Genomic DNA, 25071 nt, shown 5'->3' on the forward strand with positions numbered 1-25071 from the left:
GCCGATGGCACATAAAAGCACCCATTACACTCTCGGAGTGGTTGGCGTTAGGAAGGGCATCCAACTGTAGAAACTCTGCCAAATCAGATTGGAGCCTGGTGTTGCTTCCTGGTCCACCAGTCCTCAGTCAAATCATCTAACCCATGCTAGCATGGAAAGTGGATGTTAAACGACGATGATGATGATGATGATGATGATGTATAACTCAGAGATGAGGGAGTCTCTTCAGGTCAAGCTGGTACTTTGCTGCAGTGTGGAGGCACATGGCTTAGTGGTTTGGATTTTGGACTCGTGATTGTAAGATGTGGTTTCAATTCCTGGACTGGGCAATGCGTTGTGTTCTTGAGCACAACGCTTCACTTCACGTTGCTCCAGTCCACTCATCTAGCAAGAATGAATAATCCTATGACGGATTGGCGTCCCATCCAGGTGGGAAATATATTCATCATGAAACCAGGAAAGTAGCCTTTATGAGTCAGCATGACTTGAGAAAGAAACTTTACCTTTTGTGGAAGCATGTGGCTTAGTGGTTAGGGTGTTGGACTCATGATTGTAAAATTGTGGTTTCGATTCCTGGACTGGGTGATGGTTTGTGTTCTTGAGCAAAACACTTCATTTGATGTTGCTTCAGTCTGCTTGGCTGGCAAAAGTGAGTTACCCTGCAACGGACTGATGTCCCATCCAGGTGGAGAATATATATGCCATGAAACTGAGAAACCAACCCTTATGAGTTGGTATGATTTGAGAAAGAAACTTTGCCTTTGCATTTACCTTTTTTTGCTGCATTGTGAAGTCACAGCTCCAGTATGACACGCATGATTAGAATGTTGCAGGGAGATTCTTGAAGCTGAACCAACTAGCAGGAGGCCTAGTGGTTAATCAAAAAGGAGATGGTTAGATAATAGCCATAGTTTCACAGTTGGTCACACTTGAAAATCCAGCTGGAAAGTGTAATGGCAGTTGCTTCTGATAGAACCTTATGAAGGAGGGGCTTTAGAATTCTACCCCTGTGACCTGTGACATTCCCAGGAATACTAAGTGGAGAACATTGATGGATGGATGAAAAAACTTGACAGAAACATTTAAAAAGACACAGAGGTTAATATCATGTTTTGTGATTTTGGTAGATGGTTACAAATATTTTGGCAGGGTATTCTTGATGCCCCTGGTCCCAGAAGTTGAAAGGTAAAGTCAACGTCAGCAGGAACTGATCTCAGAGAATGTAGAGACATGTTATTGAATGCTTCAAAATATTTTGTGTGTTTGTCAATACTGGAGCCTACATGTGGTTTCAGCTAAATCACCCACTCCATAATCCATATTGCACTGATTCATTTTAGCAAAAAGTAAAACGCATTGATTTAGTCTTGAATATTTGTTTAAAAAAAAAAAAAATGGCACGATGACACCGGATGGTTATGGCTGGAAAACCTTTGATTATTGTTGTGTGTTGTGATAAATTAGAGCTGACCTAAGACTAAAAATAGGTCAGTACCAATTGTGCAAACAATCAATATTATTTACTGACAATGTACTAACATTATCCACAGCAATGTGTGTATACGTATGTATGTATGTAGGCACATATATGTATGTGTGTATATGTGTGGTAATATAGTTTCTCTTCTGCTCTTCAATTAATGTTTACGAAGTCTTGCTTAGTGACAAACATATACACAAACACATAGACGTTTGCTTTTATACATGCACGCTTCTACACGTGTACTTCTTCACACACTTGTACACACTTGTGCCCACACATACACAATTATACTCACACACACACAGACTTATATATGCACACACACACACACACACACACACACACACACACTTATACATACATACAAATGTTGGCCTCATTTTTATTTATATATTATCATAATTTACTCTCTTGTCACAAACTTAAACACAAACTTACACACATGCTTTTATACATGCAAATTTCTATGCATGCATACTTCTGCATGTATGTACACATGCACACATGCATACACACATGCACACACGCATACACATATGATGTGCTCCTTTCAGTTTCGGTCTACCAAATCTACTTACAAGGCTTTTGTCTGCCTGAGACTATAATAAAAAAAAAAAACTTGCCCAAGGTGCCACACAGTGGGATTGAACCTGAAACATCTTACCACACAGTCATACCATCATCTAAGAGATTTTTCAGTCCTCATCTAATCAAAAGCAGTACATTTGACATTTTATGGATAAAAAAATATTTTTTGTTTGTTTGTTATTCTATCCTTCTCCATTGCCATCCTAGCTTTTTCTCTCAGAATGGAGCATTAGTTATTTAACCCCAGGTCAGTCCTGATTGAGCTGACTTATGATGAAAAGATGTTCCAGCTGTGATCATCCTGTCATTTTGTATAGTTGAGAGTACATTTAACTTATCTGTCCTTTCTAAAACTGCAAGTTGTGACAAGTAATTTGAAGTAGATTAGGCTGCTATTTCTAGCAGTTTAACGAACCACATAGAGACCCAAAGTGTAATTTGAAAGAGATTTGCCTGTTATTTCTAGCTGGTTGGTAGAACAGAATCCAAGGGTGTGAGTTGAATGAGATTTGGTTGCTATTTCTAGCAAGTTGATGAATCACATTTGAAGGAGATTTGGCTGCTATCTATTTCTTGTAGGTTGAGGGACTACATAGAGACCCAGATTATGATTTGAAGGAAATTTGGCTGCTATTTCTAGCAGGTTGATGGACCACATAATGATCCAGGGTGTGATTTGAATGAGATTAGGCTGCTATTTTTAGCAGGCTGATAGACCACATAAAGACCCAAGGTGTGATTTGAATGAGATTAGGCTGCTATTTTTAGCAGGCTGATAGACCACATAAAGACCCAAGGTGTGATTTGAATGAGATTAGGCTGCTATGTCTAGCAGGTTTTTGGACCACTTTAAAGACTCAGAGTGCGATTTGAATGAGATTTGGCTGCTATTTTTAGCAGGTTGATAGACCACATAGAGACTCAAGGTTTGATTAAAGTTGTGTGGGATGTTGTTTTGAGTCACAGGTTTGTCCTTGTTCTTATTAGCTTGTTGGTTACCTAGCAACTAAGGACTTCTCTATCTGTGCAAGTGCTGTGTGCATTGATGGTCTCCTTGTTGCTAGGTTACCAAAACTTTAGACCAATCTTTTTCAGTGAACTACTTTTCTTTCATCATGTTTAATCATCACTCATTATGCATCCATTACTTCTCCTTCACATTTGCTCAATCACTCATTCTTTCTCTCTCTCTCTCTCTCTCTCCTCTTTCATTCTTTTCACTCGTCCTTTCAGACGCATGTTCTCCTTCACTCATTCATTTACAAACACACACACACTCTTTCATATACACACAGATACACACATACATACAAACATACATATAAAAACACACCCATACACACACACACCCATACACACACACGTGTGGATATGCTGCAGCTTGTGAATACACTGTCTTCAGCAACCTATGATACCACTACTACTACTACTACTACTACTACCACCACCACCACCACTACTACTACTACTACCACCACCACCACCACTACTACTACTACTACTACTACTACTACTACTACCACCACCACCACCACTACTACTACTACTACCACCACCACCACCACTACTACTACTACTACTACTACTACTACTACCACCACCACCACCACTACTACTACTACTACTACTACTACTACTACTACTACTACTACTACCACCACCACCACCACCACTACTACTACTACTACCACCACCACCACCACCACTACTACTACTACTACTACCACCACCATCACTACTACTACTACTACCACCACCACCATTATCACAATTACCACCATCCACATCTTTACTACAACTGTCATTACCATCATCGTCTGATCCATGCAAGCATGGAATAATGGACATTAAAACGATAATGATGATGATGACACTCACACACACACACACACACACACACACGCATATATTGTTATTCTTGTCTACACTTATATATTTATACTCAGATGCATCTACATATACATTTACTTTTAATCATACATGAACACACACACACATAAGGCGGCGAGTTGGCAGAAACGTTAGCACGCCGGGCGAAATGCTTAGCGGTATTTCGTCTGCCGCTACGTTCTGAGTTCAAATTCCGCTGAGTTCGACTTTGCCTTTCATCCTTTCGGGGTCGATTAAATAAGTACCAGTTATGCACTGGGGTCAGTATAATCGACTTAATCCGTTTGTCTGTCTTTGTTTGTCCCCTCTGTGTGTAGCCCCTTGTGGGTAGTAAAGAAATAACACACACACACACGTGCCCCGCCCACTCATACACATATGCACACACTTATACACATGCATACACATATGCACACACATATTTATGTGTACCCTACACCCCTGACACCCTCTAAAATTTATACCTACCTGAGATTCTATGACTTTACCAGCCCTGATATCCTGACCTCCTGATTCCTCTGTTTGTAATCCCTTGTGAGGTCACCAAATAGTTCACAAGACATGGCCCCTACAACAGAATGGCAATGTGGCATTGAAGGAGGTAAAAGTATGATAGGAAAGGAGCAGGTGCCTTACCGAAGAGGTGATACATAGTTTCTCCAGCTGGAAAGAGAGAGAAAGATGGTGAAGGTGTACCTTCAAGATATGAAGCGAGTATAAGAGAGGGTATAGGGACACAGTGAATGTTTTAATATTCATTACTATCAATAAGGTGATGAGTCGGCAGAATTGTTAGCAGGTTAGGTAAAATGCTTTGTGTCATTCATGTTCCGAGTTCAAATTCTGCCAAGGTCGACTTCAACTTTCCTCCTTTTGGGGTTGATAAAATAAGTACTAGTTTAATACTGGGGTCGATGTAATTGACTCATCCCTGCCCCCAAAATTGCTGCCCTTGTGGTGAAATCTGAAATCATCATCATTATTATTATTATTATTATTATTATCATTATTATTGATAAGGCAGTGAACTAGCAGAATTGTTACCACGCTAGGTAAAATACTTAGTGGTATTTCATTTGTTTTTACATTCCAAGTTCAAATTCCTCTGAGGCTGACTTTGTCTTTCGTCCCTTTTGGGGTTGAAAACATAAGTACCAGTTGAGCACTGGGGTAGACGTAATCAACTTACCCCTCCCTTAAATTGCTGGCCTTGTGCCAAAATTTGAAACCAGTATTCATTTCCGGCATTGGCAAAGGGATTCAAAATTAGGGGATGGCCCCTGCAGGACTTGTCTGTTATACATTTTATTGGCCCCCAGAATGATAAAAGTCATGACTAGATCTTGTGAGATGTTTTTGAATCACATTAAAAATTCTCTCTTCACTTGTTGAACATCATTTAAATAAAATTTACCCTTCCCCCCTGTAAACTGGGATCAGAGTTTTGTTAAGGTAAAACCAAGGTCCACCTTCCTTCTCCACAGTTCCATGCATCTATTAAACTTTTCTGTTATGTTTTTCAAAAAACCGAGACAGCTAAGTGGCATGTGGTGGGTAGATCTGTTTTATTGAAAAAGACCTCACAACTATTACTTGAAATCCTGGTTATACCTATGTTTACATGTTTAATAAAATTTTATTTGCTTTCACTTTGTCTGCGCTATTTGTGACGCAAATGATTTCTTAACAGGAATACCAAAAAACCCATTTAAAGAATGTTAAATACGAATTCTCTCCCTCTGTTCTCCTCTCTCTCTCTCTCTCCCTCACTCCCTGTTTATGTATATATACATGAATACATACATATATGTGTGTGTGTTGCTCATTCATGCGAAGAGTAAATTTTATGGGAATGTATCTGTGTGTGAATAACAGGTCAAGTATTTATTACCTGTCTATTATTGAATGTATGCATGTATTCATATATAGATATGCATGTGTGTGTACATTATATAGCAAGCGTAGATGTGGCTGTGTGTTAAGAAGCTTGCTTCCCAACTTCATAGTTCTGGGTTCAGTCCGACTGTGGGGTGCCTTGAGCATGTGTCTTCTACTATATCCTTCGGCTGACCAAAGCTTTGTGGAGTGTTTGTGTGTTTGTATTTTATATATTGCATTTCAAGCTGTGTGTGTGTGTGTGTGTGTGTGTGTGTGTATGGTAAATGCTGTATTGTAAGTATTGTAGATTGTGTTTTTAAATTGTATATATTGTATGTCAATCTTATTTTAAAATTTACTAGCCTGTATGGTCTGGCTAAGTCAGAATGGTTTTTTGTATACTTCCTTTCTACTTGGAGAGTTTAAATGTAGCTACAAAAATATGTCCTCCTCTTCAAATGAAATTTCAGTAAATTTCTATATTTTTGTGCAGCTGAGGATTGCTCTGCATTTTGCATTTGATGTAATGTTCACATTGCTTAAATAAATGGAGTAGCATGAAACGATTGTACTGCATTAACTTTGGATATCCTTGTTGCTTATTTTGATTTTATATATATATATAAATATGTATGTATATGACTATATATGTATACACATATATATATACATACATATGTACATATACATACATACATATATATATCATCATCATCATCATCATCATCGTTTAACGTCCGCTTTCCATGCTAGCATGGGTTAGACGACTTGACTGAGGACTGATGAAACCGGATGGCAACACCAGGCTCCAATCTAAATTTGGCAGAGTTTCTACAGCTGGATGCCCTTCCTAACGCCAACCACTCAGAGAGTGTAGTAGGTGCTTTTACTTGTCACCTGCACGAAGGCCAGTCAGGCGATACTGGCAACGGCCACGCTCGAAATGGTGTCTTTTATGTGCCACCTGCACAAGCCAGTCCAGGGGCACTGGCAACGATCTTGCTCGAAAATCCTCTAGTTCTCTTCTAGTTCTGATAGTGACTCCGCAATTAGGGCAAGGTCATCAGCATAGAGGAGCTCCCAGGGGCAACCTGTCTTGAACTCCTCTGTGATTGCCTGGAGGACTATAATAAATAAGAGGGGGCTGAGGACGGAACCTTGGTGGACCCCTACCTCTACCCGGAATTCATTGCTGTACTCATTTCCAACCCTCACCTTACTGGCAGCATCTCTGTACATGGCTCGCACAGCTCTCACTAACCATTCTTCTATCCCAAGTTTCCTCATTGACCACCAGATAAGGGATCGGGGGACCCTGTCAAAGGCTTTCTCCATGTCAACGAAAGCCAGGTACAGAGGTTTATCCTTGGTTAGGTATTTCTCCTGCAGCTGTCTTACTAGAAATAAGGCATCAGTAGTGCTTTTACCTGGCACGAACCCAAACTGCATCTCATCTAAATTAATTAGCTCCCTAATTAGTTGGGCTATGACCCTCTCTGTAACTTTCATAACCTGATCTGACAGCTTGATGCCTCTGTAATTATTTGTATCTACAGCGTCACCTTTACCTTTGTAGCAGTTGACTATGATGCTGCTACACCAGTCATTGGGTATGACTCCTTTGTGTATCACCTGGTTCGTAATACGGGTGACTAGGCTATAGCCAACACTGCCAGATATTTTGAGCATCTCTGCAGTGATTCCTGATGAGCCGGGGGCTTTCCCGGTCTTCATACTCTTAATTGCTTTATCTACCCTGGTACTATCAACTCGGATAGCTGGTCACATATATACATATATATATACATACATATATATATACAGGTGCAGGAGTAGCTGTGTGGTAAGTAGCTTGCTTACAAACCACATGGTTCTGGGTTCAGTCCCACTGTGTGACACCTTGGGCAAGTGTCTTCTACTATAGCTTTGGGCTGACCAAAGCCTTATGAGTGAATTTGGTAAACAGAAACTAAAAGAAGCCCGTCGTATATATGTATATGTGTATATATATGTGTGTGTGTGTGTGTGTGTGTGTGTGTGTGTGTGTGTGTGATTGTGTGATTGTGTGTCTGTGTTTGTCCCCCCTAACATTGCTTGACAACCGATGCTGGTGTGTTAAATTATAAGGCACCAAAAGAGAATAACTCTCCCCAGAACAGAATATGCTTCAACACACAAACTCACATAAAGAATCTTGCAAACCAAATCCCAAAACGAAATTAACCCAACTGTTTAGCTCAAAACTCTATGTTAGTTGCTGACAAATGACATTATCATTGTTTCAACATCTACTTTTCTGTGCTTACATAGATCAGACAAGTCTACATCATCATCAGCAACATTTAACACCCCCACTTTTTATGCTGGTGTGGGGTGGATGGCTTGATAGAAACTGGCTAGTGCAGGGGCTGCACCAGGTTTCATAGTCTGTTTTGGCTTGGTTTCTATGGCCAGATGCCCTTCCTAATGCCAGCCACTCCACAGAGTGTACTGGGTGCTTTTTATGTGGCAACAGCACCAGTGTTTTTTATGTGGCAACAGTACCCCCACCAGGGCATTTTACATGGAACCTTGATTTTAGGATCTCAATTCTGTTGTGGTGGGCAGGTTGTCTCGAGTACAGCAATGCACCACAAATCTCGGTCCTCTCTCATCTCCTTTGTACAAATTTATACATCATACCTTGTTTATATCACAATACTATCAGTTATTCCTAGATTGTCTTATCTTTGTTATCTCTCTTACATGATACAGATATAAATAGATTTCAATTGTTCCAGTAATTAACAAAACCCGTAAATGAACTTTTGACTGGGTGGTATGAAATTTTGTAATCGATTTATCTTTTAATGTTGTTGAGGTCGAATTTGCCTCTCATTCTTTTGTAATCCATAAACCATGAAATAAGGACAAGTCAAGCAGTGGAACTGATGTAATTGACTGGCCTCCTCCCTCAAATTTCCAGGCCCTGTGCCTAGAGAGGGAAGGATTATTCATTATCTTTTATCATTTACTTGTTTCAATCAGTAGTTGGTGGCCATGCTGGAGTTGATTAGTCAAACAAATTGACTATTGTACTTTCTTTCCTAGGCTTGGTACTTTATCTGTCACTGTTTGTCAAACAGCTGGATAATGAGGACAAGCCAGCCAATACAAGCTGTCAACTTGTATGTATATATATGTGTGTGTGTGTGTGTGTGTGTGTGTGTGTGTGGAGGCGCAATGGCCCAGTGGTTAGGGCAGCAGACTCGTGGTCATAGGATCGCGGTTTTGATTCCCAGACTGGGCATTGTGAGTGTTTATTGAGCGAAAACACCTAAAGCTCTATGAGGCTCCAGCAGGGGATGGTGGCGAACCCTGCTGTACTCTTTCACTACAACTTTCTCTCACTCTTTCTTCCTGTTTCTGTTGTGCCTGTAAGTCTTGTTGGTTTTGAATTTTCATTGATGCTTCTGTAACTTAGCTTTCATCTAGTTAGAAATGTTGGCCCTAAGCAAACCTGTTTTTACCTCTGGAAAGAGTTGGTCCATTATTAGCATAGCCTCTAGATTTTGGCCCATCCATGGGAAGCCCTATGAGGGTCTTGCACTCTGCTGGCATCGCTCTCAGGGTCATTGAGGCACATAAACTACTATACTCCAAAAAGGTGTAGACCTTGTGGTGGAGGTCACTTTTTCTTTTTTTCTCTTAGAAGAGAGTCCCAAACAAGGTAAGCAGCCACTTACTATAAAGGAATCTGAAGAAGGAGAAATTAGGAGAAAAAAGGATGAATTTCCTTTTGACTTGAGAAAGTTTAGGTCATAAGAAGAAGGAAAACAATGACATGGAAGAGAGTTCCTAAATCTGGCTGTTCAAGAGAAAAAAGCCGTAAATGTAGAAAGACTTCCTTATTTGTGGAAGCAAAACAGCATTTGGATGAAGATGCTGTGATGTTGAAATAAGGTGAGATGGAACTAAGGGAGACAAAGTTCATCAGAGAACTTCCTATGACAATAATGACAAAAGAGACTAAGACTGGCTACGCCACATTGATGTGACAAGGGTTGCAGAGTTGAAGCTAAAGAGAGACCGATCAAATTAGAATTTGCTTCTGAACCTGGTCGAGGAGTTCCAAGCAACTAGGTGGTGTCCTTGCCCCAGTATGACAACAGCATATGGTTCAGTAGGGGTACAAACTTTGAGAAAGTAAAACGTGCAGTTTTACACATTCTTTGTGTGCAATTTATTGTGCAGAGATTGACAAGGAGAGCTGATGTAGACTAATAAAACTTGTATATTATTGTAGTTTCTTTGTAGAGTTAAATGTGGTTGATATGCTTGTTTTGCAGTAAGTTCATGCTTTATTTTGCTTTCAGTACTACCTTTTATGTACATTGTGAATAGTATAGAGGCACCACTGTTCCCTTTTGTATCTTATACTTGTTTCAGTTATTGAATGGTGACTGTGCTGGGGCACTTTCGTGAAAGCTTTAGTCAAACAAATCTTCCCTGGAACTTATTTTTTCTTTTTAAACTAATACTTATTCTATTGATCTCTTTTACTGAACTGCTAATGTTACATGGTTATTAAAAAAAACCCAACACCTCTTGTCAGACAGTGAGGGCAGGGGAACACAAATGTGCATATATGCACGCACTCACAGACACACACACACACACACACACACACACACACACACACACACACACACACACACATGGCTGTTGGACCAGGTGTGACCAGATGCAGGTATGGGTGTGAGATAAAAAGTTTGCTTCCATAAACCACCGGGCACTGGACTCAGTCTCATTGTGTGGTACCTTGGGCTCAGTCCCATTGTGTGGAACCTTGTCTTCCACTACAGCCCTGGGCTGAGCAAAACCTAGTGAATGGATTTGGTCGATGAAAACTGCATGAAGCCTATCCTGTTGTGTTGTGTGTGTGTGTGTGAGAGAGAGAGAGGGGCCTTGCCTTGACATCACATGATCACTGTAAATGAGCATCTGTTGTACAAGCATTGTCAACCAGTTCCAATATTTTGTGAAAACATGTCTAGCCACAAAGATATATTACCTTGTAGAAAATCTACCCACACAAATTTCACCCAACCCATATAGCCATGAAAAAGAAAGCATTAAAATGATAATAACAATGCCAATGACATTACTGATATATAATTTTAACCATAAAAATCACATCTGAATAACCATGTTACAGATGAATAAACCAAATACGTTGACTCAATGAAATACTGCATAAGAACTTGGTTGTTGTTCTGGCTATTCACAACCATGACAGCTGAATATTCCCAACTTCCCTTTGTTTTTCCTTCCCTTGTACTTCCATGTCTCCCTTTACAACCCAAACTCTAGATTCAGGACCCCATATCTGATAGGGAAATAGTTTTGCCTATTGTTATACTTTGTTATTTACACAAACTAACCTGATCAATCATTTTCTATAAGAATACTCTGACCTACATTCTCGTACAACAGATGGAATTCTTATTGAGTTTTCTATTATGTATTATTATTTTTAATTGTATCAAATAAAAAATCTCTAGACAGAGACAGGCAGAAACAAGGAAAATGCCCCTCGTATTTGAATACTATGCAAATATTTAAAAAAAATACTTTCCATTTAATTATTCCAAAGTTTAATTGTTTTTCATACTTACAGTTGAAAAAGTCTCAATGACCGAAACCGATACTGAAAGGGTTTTTCCCTATTCTTCTCCTCTCCCCTTCACCATTCCCTCTCTCTCTCTCTCTCTCACTTTTCCTCCTTGACTCTCGTTGATCACACATGACTAATGGCCATTCTCTCTTCCTAAAGACAAGATGTGCTTTTACCTGTCTCTTCTCAAAGCTCGATCTTCCAGCGTTCACCACTTCACATCGTCTTGGCTTAACAGCCCTCACCGTTTGTTTTTACTGTTTTGTTCTCACTGTCCTGTTTTTGTTACCACTTTCATCCTCCGCAAAAAATCCCAAATTTTATTTAATTTGCTTTGCGGGATGGACTGTCTTAACGAAGTCACGTCTTGTCCTTACCTTCGAAATGCAGAGTAGATAAAACAGGGGACAACTGATGAAGGGAATATTCTTTATGTTGCATGTCTTGTTTCTCTGTTTGTTTTTTTTTCATTGTTCGAAAATAAGTTCGTTTTCTATGTTTTTGTTTTTTATGTTCTCGTTTCTCATCCTGTCCACGTGTTTTTGATGTCCTGTACCCATATATGCATGTGTATATATATATATACATATATATGTAGGTATGTACATATATGTATGTATATATGCATATATTTATATATTATTTATATTATTATATGATCGAACGCTACGCATCCTTTTCTAAGTAACTTTTATCTATATACATGTGTGTGTGTGTGTGTGTGTATATATGTATATGTGTACATATGTATATGTATATGTATATATGTGTATATATGTATATGTATATGTATATATGTGTATATATGTATAAATATGTATATATGTGTACATATATATATATATGTATATATGTGTATATATTGTGTGTATATATGTATGCATATATATATATATGTATATATAAGTGTATATATATATGTGTATATAGGTATATATATATCTGTCTATGTATGTATATATGTGTATATTTGTTTATATATATGTGTGTGTATATATGTGTATATTTGTTTATATATATGTGTGTGTATATATGTATATATATGTTTATGCATTTATATGTATGTGTTTATATGTATACATGTGTATGTATGTATATATATATATGTATTCTTTTATTCGTTTACTTGTTTCAATCATTTGACTTTGGCCTTGCTGGAGCACTGCCTTTAGTTGAGCAAATGAACCCCAGGTCTTAATCTTTGTAAGCCTAATACTTATTCAATCAGTCTCTTTTACCAAACCGCTAAGTTCCAGTCATGTAAACACAACAGCATTGGTTGTTATGCGATGTTGGGGGGGCAAACACAGACATACATACATATATATTTATGTATTACGGGCTTCTTTCAGTTTCCGTCTACCAAATCCCCTCACAAGGCTTTGGTCGTCCCGAGGCTATAGTAGAAGACAATTGCCCAAGGTGACATGCAATGGGACTGAACCCGGATCCAAGTGGTTGCTAAGCAAGCTACTTACCACACAGCCACACCTGCGTCTATCTGAACCTTGTGGCTGGTAAGCAAGCTAAATACCATACAGCTGCCCCTTTGCCTATATATATGTGTATGTGTGTATGTGTGTGTGTCTGTGTGTCTGTGTATATGTATATATATGTGCATATGTGTATATATACACACACACATAATCTTAAAGAGATACACACACACATATACACATAACTATAAACCCACTTATATATATACACACACATTCACATGTATATTAATGTGCTTATACACACACACACACACATACACATATATGTATATAGAATATATACACAAGTGCACACATATTGGATACATATATAAAGAGGGAGAGAGAGAGCGTGACAGAAAGAGAAAAGGTGAAAGGAAGAAAAGAGGGAAATAAAGAAGAAAAGAATATTGATTTGTGGGATCTTTTTTAAAAGGGGGGCTACATTTTTCATTAATGTTTTACGTAGTGTTTTTGGTACGGAAAGACTTTCAAACTTCGTATACTTATCTATTTTGTGTTATAGAACAGAAAAAATGTTTTTGTATTCGAATTTATTTCATGTAAAAAATTGTCTTATTTCGATAATTTCAACCAATCACTGACAAGTATTCAGTTGTTTACATTTACTCCTTTGGCTGATTAAGCGGTGTAAAGTGTATTTAATTTCCATAGCTTCGTTTTGCTTTTTTCTTTTTAAATTTGCTGTTTTACCCTAACCCTATCACCGATAGAATTGTTTCAGAATCGTTTGTTTATGTAGTCGGCACTTAATGTATATCGGCTGAATGGACGTCAGTGATTGGTTGAAATTACAGAAATACGACAACTTTAACATGGAATAACTTAGGGATTTCTTTTTTTTTTAAGAAGACTAAGAGAAAAAGATGTTTTATATGACACATTCTACCAGTGTTCCAAGTTTCAAAGTGTTTCGTTAATGAAAAATGTGGCCCCCCGTTTTAAAAAAGATCCGATTTGTGTAATTGATACAAAGGATTATATGGCTTGCTGCGTGAGCTGTATGTTGTCTTCACAAAAGGAAAACATTGGAGGAACCAAATGGTGGCACAACTGTTTTGAAATATCTATTGAATGTCCAGCCAATCACAGAACTTACTGTCTGAAATAAGGAAAGGCCACATTGCATAAGCCCTGTGGTGTAGTGGTTAGTGTATTGCTCTCATGACAGTAACATCCTGGTTTTGATTCCCAGTCTAGGCAGTACATTTTGTTCTTGAACAAAACACTTAATTTCATGTCACCCCAGTCTATTCAGCTGTAAATGAGTAAACCTGCCACAGACTGGCATCCTCATCCCCATTCAGGTAACTGGCCTTATGAGTCTCAGGACTTGAGACAGTAATGTTCAGGGGTTTATAATGATGCTAGAAATAGCAGCCAAGTATACCACATGTTACATCTAACTATAGAAATAACATGAAGGCATGTAGCCTAGGGGTTAGGGTGTTGCACTCCTGATTATAGCCTTATGGTTTTGATTCCTGGTTTGGGCAGCATATTGTGTTCTTGAGTGCTTCATTCTTAGGGCTTGATGATGATGATGATAACGACGACATTACACAACACAGCTATAGAAACTCTGGTCGGATGTTCAAGGTTGGCTTGCATTGGTATACTTTTGATCATAGATTCAGTTTGATTACGTTTCACCTGGAGTAAGACAACAGCTAAAACAATGTTATTCTTCTCAATCCCCCCAAACCCCTTAAATCATGCAAAGGAACAAAGAGGTCAGAGGTTGTCATCATGGAATCCCTTAAAATATAATCACCAGGCAGTAGATAGTTATCTTTGTAAGTGTTTTTTCTGTCTGTCTGCTTATATATCTGCATGGTTCAGTGGTTAGAATGTTGGGCTCGCAATCATGAGATAGTGAGTTCGATTTCCAGATCAGGCTGTGTTGTGTTCTTGGGTAAGAAACTTTATTTCACATTGCTCCAGTTCACTCAGCTGTAGAAATGAGTTGCGATGTCACTAATGCCAAGTTATATCAGCGTTTGCCTTTCCCTTGGATAACATCTGCAGCATGGAAAGGAGAGGCTGGTATGCATGGGTAACTGCTGATCTTCGATAAACAACCTTGCCCAGACTTATGCCTCAGAGTGGAACTTTCTAGATGCAATCCCTTGGCCATTCATGACTGAAGGGGGTCTATATATATATATATATATATACTCTATATATATATATATATATATATATATATATATATATATACTCTATATATATACTCTCTCTCTCTCTCTCTCTCTCTCTCTCTCTCTCTCTCTCTATATATATATATATATATATATATATATATATATATGTATACTCTATATATATATATATATACTCTATATATATATATATATATATACTCTATATATATATATATATATATATATATATATATATATATATACTCTATATATATATATATATATATATACTCTATATATATATATATATATATATACTCTATATATATATCTATATATATATATATATATCTATATCTATATATATATATATATATCTATATATATATATATATATATATATACTCTATATATATATACTCTATATATATATATATATCTATATATATATATATATATATATACTCTATATATATATATATATATATATATATATATATATCATCATCATCATCATCATCATCATCGTTTAACGTCCGCTTTCCATGCTAGCATGGGTTGGACGATTTGACTGAGGACTGGTGAAACCGGATGGCAACACCAGGCTCCAGTCTGATTTGGCAGTTTCTACAGCTGGATGCCCTTCCTAACGCCAACCACTCAGAGAGTGTAGTGGGTGCTTTTACGTGTCACCCGCACGAAAACGGCCACGCTCGAAATGGTGTCTTTTATGTGCCACCTGCACAAGCCAGTCCAGGGGCACTGGCAACGATCTCGCTCGAAAATCCTACAGGAGCCAGTCAGGCGGTACTGGCAACGGCCACGCTCAAAATGGTGCATCTCATGTGCCACCCGCACAAGAACCAGTCCAGGGGCACTGGCAACGATCTTACTTGGCTTGCCGGGTCTTCTCACGCACAGCACATTTCCAAAGGTCTCGGTCCGTAGTCATCGCCTCGGTGAGGCCCAATGTACGAAGGTCTTGCCTCACCACCTCAGCCCAGGTCTTCCTGGGCCTACCTCTTCCACGGGTTCCCTCAACTGTTAGGGTGTGGCACTTTTTCACGCAGCTATCCTCCTCCATTCTCACCACATGTCCATACCAGCGCAATCGTCTCTCTTGCACGCCACAACTGATGCTTCTAATGTTCAGCTTTTCTCTCAAGATACTTACACTCTGACGGGTATTCACATTGACATTACACATCCAACGGAGCATACTGGCTTCATTCCTTGCGAGCTTACGTATGTCCTCAGCAGTTACAGCCCATGTTTCACTGCCATTTAGCATGGTTGTTCATACGCATGCGTCATACAGTCTGCCTTTTACTCTGAGTGAGAGTCCCTTTGTCGCCAGCAGGGGTAAGAGATCTCTAAACTTTGCCCAGGCTATTCTTATTCTAGCAGCTACACTTTCAGCGCACCCACCCCCACTACTAACTTGGTCGCCCAGATAGCGGAAGCTATCGACTACCTCTAGTTTTTCACCCTGGAATGAGATAGAAGTTGTTTCCTGTTTGTTTGCAGTCTTTATTGCACCTGAACATCTGCCACAAACAAAAACTAACTTGCTAGTTAACCTGCCTTTGATGTTGCTGCACCTCTTATGTGTCCATAGCTTGCACCGGGTACATCTTATAGAGTTACTACCTACTCCTTTTCTACATACTGAGCAGGGCCATCTACCTGAAGGGGTTTGTGTTTTATCTACCTTCCTACTTATTAGGATTTTGGTTTTAGCTAGGTTGACTCTAAGGCCCTTCAATTCTAGACCTTGCTTCCACACCTGAAACTTCTCCTCTAGTTCTGATAGTGACTCCGCAATTAGGGCAAGGTCATCAGCATAGAGGAGCTCCCAGGGGCAACCTGTCTTGAACTCCTCTGTGATTGCCTGGAGGACTATGGTAAATAATAGGGGGCTGAGGACGGAACCTTGGTGGACCCCTACCTCTACCCGGAATTCATTGCTGTACTCATTTCCAACCCTCACCTTACTGGCAGCATCTCTGTACATGGCTCGCACAGCTCTCACTAACCATTCTTCTATCCCAAGTTTCCTCATTGACCACCAGATAAGGGATCGGGGGACCCTGTCAAAGGCTTTCTCCATGTCAACGAAAGCCAGGTACAGAGGTTTATCCTTAGCTAGGTATTTCTCCTGCAACTGTCTCACTAGAAATAAGGCATCAGTAGTGCTTTTACCTGGCACGAACCCAAACTGCATCTCATCTAAATTGATTCGCTCCCTAATTAGTTGGGCTATGACCCTCTCTGTAACTTTCATAACCTGATCTAACAGCTTGATGCCTCTGTAATTATTTGTATCTAAAGCGTCCCCTTTACCTTTGTAGCAGTTGACTATGATGCTGCTACACCAGTCATTGGGTATGACTCCTTCGTGTATCACCTGGTTCGTAATACGGGTGACTAGGCTATAGCCAACACTGCCAGATATTTTGAGCATCTCTGCAGTGATTCCTGATGGGCCGGGGGCTTTCCTGGTCTTCATACTCTTAATTGCTTTATCTACCCTGGTACTATCAACTCGGATAGCTGGTCCCTCTATTGGGTCGACATACGGCAGGCTCTCTTTCTCCGATTCATTCTCTTTATTAAGCAATCTATCGTAGTGGCATCTCCAGACCTCTTTCTTTGCATCCTCATTTAATGCAAGCGTACCATCATCCATGCGAACACATTTCTCTCCTACAACATCACTATTCTCTCTCCTACACTGTCTTGCAACACGAAATACCTCGAGTCTTTGGTCCTCACGGCGCAGAACATTGGCAAATCTTTCCTTATCTGCTTCCCCTCTGGCTAAATAAACCTGTCGCCTAGCCTCCCTTCTGGCACATTGGTACAATTCCCTGCTACCACCGTTCTTCCAGTCCTTCCAAGCCTGTTTCTTTTGTCTAATAGCCCTGTCTACCTCCTTGTTCCACCACCACGTTACTCTGGGTCGGGAGGGGACCTTACACCACCCACAAATCTGGTCGGTGGCTTTCAACAGGTTGTCCCGCAGAAATCTCCAATTGTCTTCCACGTTGTATGATGCTATATCCCCTTCTATTTCGTTAAATGCTTCAAGTAACTTGTCTCTAAGTCTCTGTCCGTTTGCAGGGTCTTTAAGCTTCCACACCCTTCTTCTCCAAGCCTGTCTATATATATACTCTCTCTCTCTCTCTCTATCTCTCTTTCTCTCTCTCTCTCTCTCTCTCTCTCTCTCTCTCTCTATATATATATATATATATATATATATATATATATATATATATATATATATATAGGCGCAGGAGTGGCTGTGTGGTAAGTACCTTTGTTTACCAACCACATGGTTCCAGGTTCAGTCCCACTGTGTGGCACCTTGAGCAAGTGTCTTCTACTATAGCCTCGGGCCGACCAAAGCCTTGTGAGTGGATTTGGTAGACGGAAACTGAAAGAAGCCCGTCGTATATATGTATATATATATATACGTTTGTGTGTGTGTTTGTGTGTCTGTGTTTGTCCCCCAACCATCGCTTGACAACTGATGCTGGTGTGTTTATGTCCCCGTAAAGAGACCGATAGAATAAGTACTAGGCCTACAAAGAAAAAGTCCTGGGGTCAATTTGCTCAGCTAAAGGCCGCAGTCAAATGACTGAAACAAGTAAAAGAGTAAAAATAGAGTAAAGAGTATATATATATATATATATATATATATACATATATATATATATATATATAAACAAATAATAAATGAGTATATGCATATATACGTACAGGCATGTGCACACCTACGTCCACCTGCACATATAGGTGCACACCTGGGCACAGGACATTGCAAACAAAACGCAGACAAGAAAATAATAATAACCAGAGCACAGAAAACACACAAGCCACATAGAGAACATTTTCCTTCATCAGCTACCCCCGTTTTAACACTGGCATTTCGAAGAGTTGGGCAGGACGCATCGTTAAAACGGCTCTTCCCATGGATCGCAAATTAAATTTGTATACACAAATTAAACCTGTGCCATGGAGGAATGTAGTGGCGGACAAAAAACAAGACAGGGAAACAAACAGAAAAGAAACGGAAAAGGCTATACGGCCAGACGTGAAAAATTATGTGTATATGAATGCTGTGAGGCACGAACTTGAAAGTGGGGAATGACATCTAGCTATCTTTCTAATCGTATGTCTGTTTGTCTGTCCATCTAGCTATCTATCTGTCTGCTTGTCTGCCTGTCTTTCTCCATCCATCTGTTTGTCTATCCATCCCACTCTTTTCCTTTCCACTTCCCTTCATCTGACTATCTCTGTGTGTGTGTAACTAACAGGCATGTAACTCCATGTGAGTTAGGGTTTACCTACCTATGTAAGAAAAGCCTGAATCCAGTGGACTCTGCAGAAGAAGCCTTCATGATCCAACAGAGAAGACCATGTGGGTGTATATTGTAAGATCTGAAACATCCAGTGATTCCAGATTACAACAGTGACGTTGTGTCCAAGCATTGAATCTGTAGGTGTATGTTGTGCTTATATATTTATTGTGTATTATAATATATTATATTATATTATATATAAGTGCAGGTGTTTGGTAAGAAGCTTGCTTACCAACCAAATGGTTCTGGGTTTAGTCTCACTGTGTGACACCTTGGGCAAGTGTCTTCTATTCAGGCTGACCAAAGCCTTGTGAATGAATTTGGTAGATGGAAAATGAGTGAAGCCTGTCGTGTATATATGTGTGTGTGTCTTTATGTCCGTGTTTGTTCCTCACCACCATTTGACAACCAGTGTTGGTGTGTTTACAACCCTGTAAGGTAGTGGTTCTGCAAAAGATATTGATCAAATAACAAATGAGTTGTAAATATGTGATATTTTGTTATGCAACCATAATATAATATTAAGTATATTAAATGACTTTTATAAGTCAATATCATGTTCTACTGCGTTAGCAGTGCTCTTACATTATTTTGTTAAGGTTAATTCAACAGATATTCTATAGAACTTATAGCCAGAACCAATTTTTGTTAAACTGTTTCATATCAAGACATCGGATGTAAACAAACAATGAGATTGAAGACAAAAATTGGTATGCCCCTTCATCAAGACCCCTTAAATATGGCATATACACTCATTACCCATTTTTGGGTAATTTCTATAGAATATCTGTAGAAATGACTTTAACAAAATAATTGAATAAGCACCAGGCTTTAAAAAATGGAAAAAAGTACTAGGGTTGATTTATTTGACTAAGAATTCTTGAAGGCGGTGTCTCTGCATGGCTGCAGTCTCATGACTGGAACTAGGAAAAGATAAAAGGTATATATTCCCCACCAGGACGGGATGCTAGTCCATTGCAGGATTACTCATTTTTGTCAGCTGAGTGGAATGGAACATCATGTTTTGTTCAAGAGCACAGTGTGTCACCCAATGCACTTGGGAAACTGGCCCTATGAGTCTTGAGTCAGGAAGGATCTTTATCCTTTTTATCTTCTTCTTTTTCTTTCTTGCCTTTAACCCTCCAACGCGGAGTATAGGCCACTTATAATTGAAATCCCTGTCGCATAATTTTTCACTTCTGTACTTATACTCTGCCATGAATGTCCCCCTTTCTCTAGTTCCTTTTGTGTTGATCTACGCCACGAGTTCTTAGGCCTTTTTATCCTATATATTTATTACAAGGCCCTCAAAGCCTTGTGTGAGTGGATTTGGTAAAAGGAAACTGAAAAAAGCCAGTCACACACACACATGTATATTTGTGAGTTGGTGTCTTCTTGTCTTGACAGCGTATGATTGGTGTAAAGGAGTGTCATTATCATACAAGATATTTCAAGTCATTTCCAGTATTCTGTAGAAACAGATCTGGCCATGGGTGAAATATTACCTTGCTTGGAAATAAGATGAGGGTTGGTGACAGGAAGAGTATCTGGATGTAGTGTAGAAAATCTGTCTCAACAAATTCCATCTGACCCATGCAAGTGAATGTTAAAACAGTGATGATGACGATGATGATAATTTATAATTGGTTTATATTATATTATATTACCCATTTTTGGGTAATTTCTATAGAATATCTGTATATATATATATATATATATTTCTGGTCAGCCATTATTATGATTGACCGTTGACTGAACACTATTCAATTTTTTTTCTCCGTGTTTTTCTCCTTGTCTCCGTATTCTTTCTGTTGAAGAGCGTAGCTCGAAACGTCAAAGACTTTCCGTATTCCCGAGCATCATACTAATACATCCTTTTGTTATTTACACCACCTGTCCTCGTCTGTTGTTGTTTTTTCGTACATTCTCCCATATATATATATATATATATATATATATATATATATATATATATATATATATATATATATATACATATATATATGTATGTTTCTCTCTCTTCCAGAACCTAAATGACAATTTTATACCAAACATGAAACAACTCAGTTTGTCTGCTCGAAACTACTATAAAGCCCTAACAAGTCAGTAACCATTTTATTTTTACTCTTTCTCTTCATTTTTCTCTGTGTATCCACAGACTGAATGAATAAAGTGTTTTTTTTTTAGGAGGTATGAGTGCTACTGTTAATGCTTGTAAGAATCTTGACCTAGAGTTTACCTTTATTAAATGTGGTAGGTGAAGTGAAACATAGTCCTAAAAATAGGTCAAGGTTGGATTGAATGTTTATGTAGATATATCATTAAAACTAGAAGTTTACCATTCCACTCATTTCAAGGTGAATATTCTTAGTTTTAGAGGTATTCAATCAGTTTTGATTTATTTTTTTGTTTCTTGTTTTCACAGTTGCATCTATATATACACATGTGTGTTTGTGTTTATATGTGTATGTACATATATGTGTTATATATATATATATATATGTATGTATCTGTATGTATATTCATTTACACATATGTATGTGTATAAGTATATATGTATGTTATGAAAAGGATATCTGTGTGTTATAATAGTAACTTTCATATCTTTATGCATATAAACAGGAGAGACAGTCATATATAAGTCAGTATAATACAATATATTCATTCCTATGATCTTCAGTGGAGCACCTTTGTTAGCAATGTTATAAACAGAAAACAAACAACCCATGAGAAAAAAAAAATTCAGATTGACATTGAAGACTAACAAAGGGAAGTGAAATATTTTGACCCAAGCAAGCTGTCATATTGAAATGGAAGAATGCGTGACTAAGGTATCATCATCATCATCATTTGACATCCATTTGACATCTATTTTCTATGCTGGCATGAGTTGGACAGTCTCCATGTCAATTTTGACATGGTTTCTACAGCTGCATGCCCTATGAACAGATGCCCTTACTATTACCAACCTCAACTGTTGGTAAGGTATATAACATGTACACACACAGACACATAAATATATATATGTGTATGTGTGTGTGTATATATATATATATATATATATATATAAACAAGGTACAGATAGTCACCAGATAGTGCTCAAAGGTAGCAGAATCATAAATACCTACTTCTTCTTTCCAGAGGTAGAAAACTTAGCTAGGAGAAGGATGGAAATTGAACAGGTATGTAAATAGAATGACAAATGAAAGAAATGTATTTATATAAAAAATTATATATACAGTTTACATGATGTAGTCAACTTCTATCTTTACAGCTGTTTCGAATAAACAATGACTGGTTGATATAAAAATTGATTACTATGCAATATTGTAGCAATATTGTAGTCAAAGGTGGTGAGCTGGCAAAAATGTTAGCATGCTAGGTGAAATGCTTAGTGGTTTTAAATTCTGCCAAGGTCAAGGTCGATAAATTAAGTACCAGTTGCATACTGGGTCGATCTAATCGACTGGCCCTCTCCCCCAAAATTTTGGGCTTTGTGCCCAGAGTAGAAAAAAATATTGTAGTTATGTATCAAAGGAAAGTAAAGTGTCAACTTGTACAGATTCTGATAGCTTCATGTGTGTTGGAGCATTCTCTTCTGAAGATGAAGGTGAATGTTTGATAGATGGATAGGGTTAAGGAATATGTATTGGATACAAAATTAGATAGATAGAGATACAAAGTAGGGAGGTTGTAGTGAGTGGTATAAATATAGGTTGATGGAGATGTGTGTTGGCACTCCGTCGATTACGACGTCGAGGGTTCCAGTTGATCCGATCAACAGAACAGCCTGCTCGTGAAATTAACGTGAAAGTGGCTGAGCACTCCACAGACACGTGTACCCTTAGCGTAGTTCTCGGGGATATTCAGTGTGACACAGTGGTGACAAGGCTGACCCTTTGAATTACCAGCACAACAGAAACAGGAAGTAAGGAAGTAAGAGTGAGAGAAAGTTGTGGTGAAAGAGTACAGCAGGGTTCACCACCATCCCCTGCCGGAGCCTCGTGGAACTTTAGGTGTTTTCGCTCACTAAACACTCACAACGCCCAGTCTGGGAACCGAAACTGTGATCCTATGACCGCGAGTCCGCTGCCCTAACCACTGGGCCATTGCGCCTCCACGGTTGGTGGGGGTAGACAGAAGTGAAATGAGAAGTTGGTGTGTTAGTGAGGCAAGGTCAGGTATAGCTGAGAGGGGTGGTAGAGATATTGGAGAAGGATTGAGCAATCAAAGGAATGGTAAAGAGAGAGAGAGAGAGAGAGAGAGGAAGGAAAGGGTAGGTTTGTTAAGAGTGAGTCATTCAGTGCAAAGTTATAAACAATAGCTATAAGTTTAATTAATGAGAAATATGGTGAGGTGGACCAGTTCAAAGCCCTATCAAAGTAGAGAAACAAGCATTTTGTTTGTTTGTGTGTGTGTAATGCAGTGTTGGTTGTGTCAAGTATAAGTATGATATATAAGGAAGTAGGGAAAGTTGGTAGGAGATATATGACCGTGAACTCCTAATTAGAGGGAAGAGGAGGGGGAATAAGTGAGAATGTATAATAGACATGATTTCCCTCAAGTCAGAGAACAGATCTGAGTGCTTCATAAAAAGAATATCGAGTTCAAGAGAGAGAAAGGAATGACATAACCATGCATAGGAGACAGAGGAAAAGCAAAGTGGAAAACAAATGTTTTGGGGAAAGAAGAAGGGTGCCTGCAAGACAGAACACAAAGATTTATCTTAATTTGGTTAGAGAATAATGGGAGGCGCAATGGCCCAGTGGTTAAGGCAGTGGACTCGTGGTCATAGGATCGCGGTTTCGATTCCCAGACCGGGTGTTGTGAGTGTTTATTGAGCGAAAACACCTAAAGCTCCACAAGGCTCCGGCAGGGGGGTGGGGGTGGCGAACCCTGCTGTACTCTTCCACCACAACTTTCTCTCACTCTTACTTCCTGTTTCTGTTGTGCCTGTAATTCAAAGGCTCAGCCTTGTCACCACTGTGTCACGCTGACTATCGCCGAGAACTACGTTAAGGGTACACGTGTGTGTGGAGTGCTCAGCCACTTGCACGTTAATTTCACGAGCAGGCTGTTCCGTTGATCGGATCAACTGGAACCCTCGACGTCGTAAGTGACGGAGTGCTAACAGCAACGACAGAGAATAATGATTTATGCTAATATGTAAACGTTTCGTAAGATAAGTGATTACAGAATGTAATTACGTCAGAGAACCTATTAAGGAGGAAGTCTTTGTTCTCATGTAATATTTCTAGGAATTTTCGGTAGCATAGATTACATGCTAATTAGTTTTCTAGATATGGTATTACAGTATTGATAGACTGGGAGGTTATAAAGTATTCTTTCAGCTCTTGGGTGGTGGACATGTTACCAGGGAGGTCAAGAATTTTTCATTTACTGTTTGAGAATGAGCTAAGGTGTGCAAAGTATCAGCACTCAAAGTTGTTTGTTGTTCCAGTGTAAACTCTGGTGGACTTGGAGTGTGTTCTGATAACTCTATATTTGTACCCAACATCATAGTGCAATAGTGAAACAGTAGGCCTCTCAAGAAACAATTAGTTTGTAT

At 38.9% G+C, this 25071-nt stretch overlaps 1 protein-coding gene across 3 annotated transcripts in view; it reads left to right on the forward strand.

Annotated features, from left to right (window-relative positions):
- The window catches only part of LOC106877308 (BAR/IMD domain-containing adapter protein 2-like), a 169630-nt gene that overhangs the window by 85205 nt on the left and 59354 nt on the right, over nt 1–25071 (forward strand). For all 3 annotated transcript variants that reach the window (XM_089351994.1, XM_014926177.3, XM_089351993.1), the window contains exon 3: nt 21529–21604. In XM_089351994.1, coding sequence (XP_089208120.1) covers nt 21529–21604 — 76 coding nt within the window. The remainder of the gene's footprint in view (nt 1–21528; nt 21605–25071) is intronic.

The sequence above is a fragment of the Octopus bimaculoides genome, chromosome 5 (genome assembly GCF_046866305.1).
Source record: "Octopus bimaculoides isolate indiv1 chromosome 5, ASM4686630v1, whole genome shotgun sequence".
In the NCBI taxonomy this organism is placed as follows: Eukaryota; Metazoa; Mollusca; class Cephalopoda; order Octopoda; family Octopodidae; genus Octopus; species Octopus bimaculoides.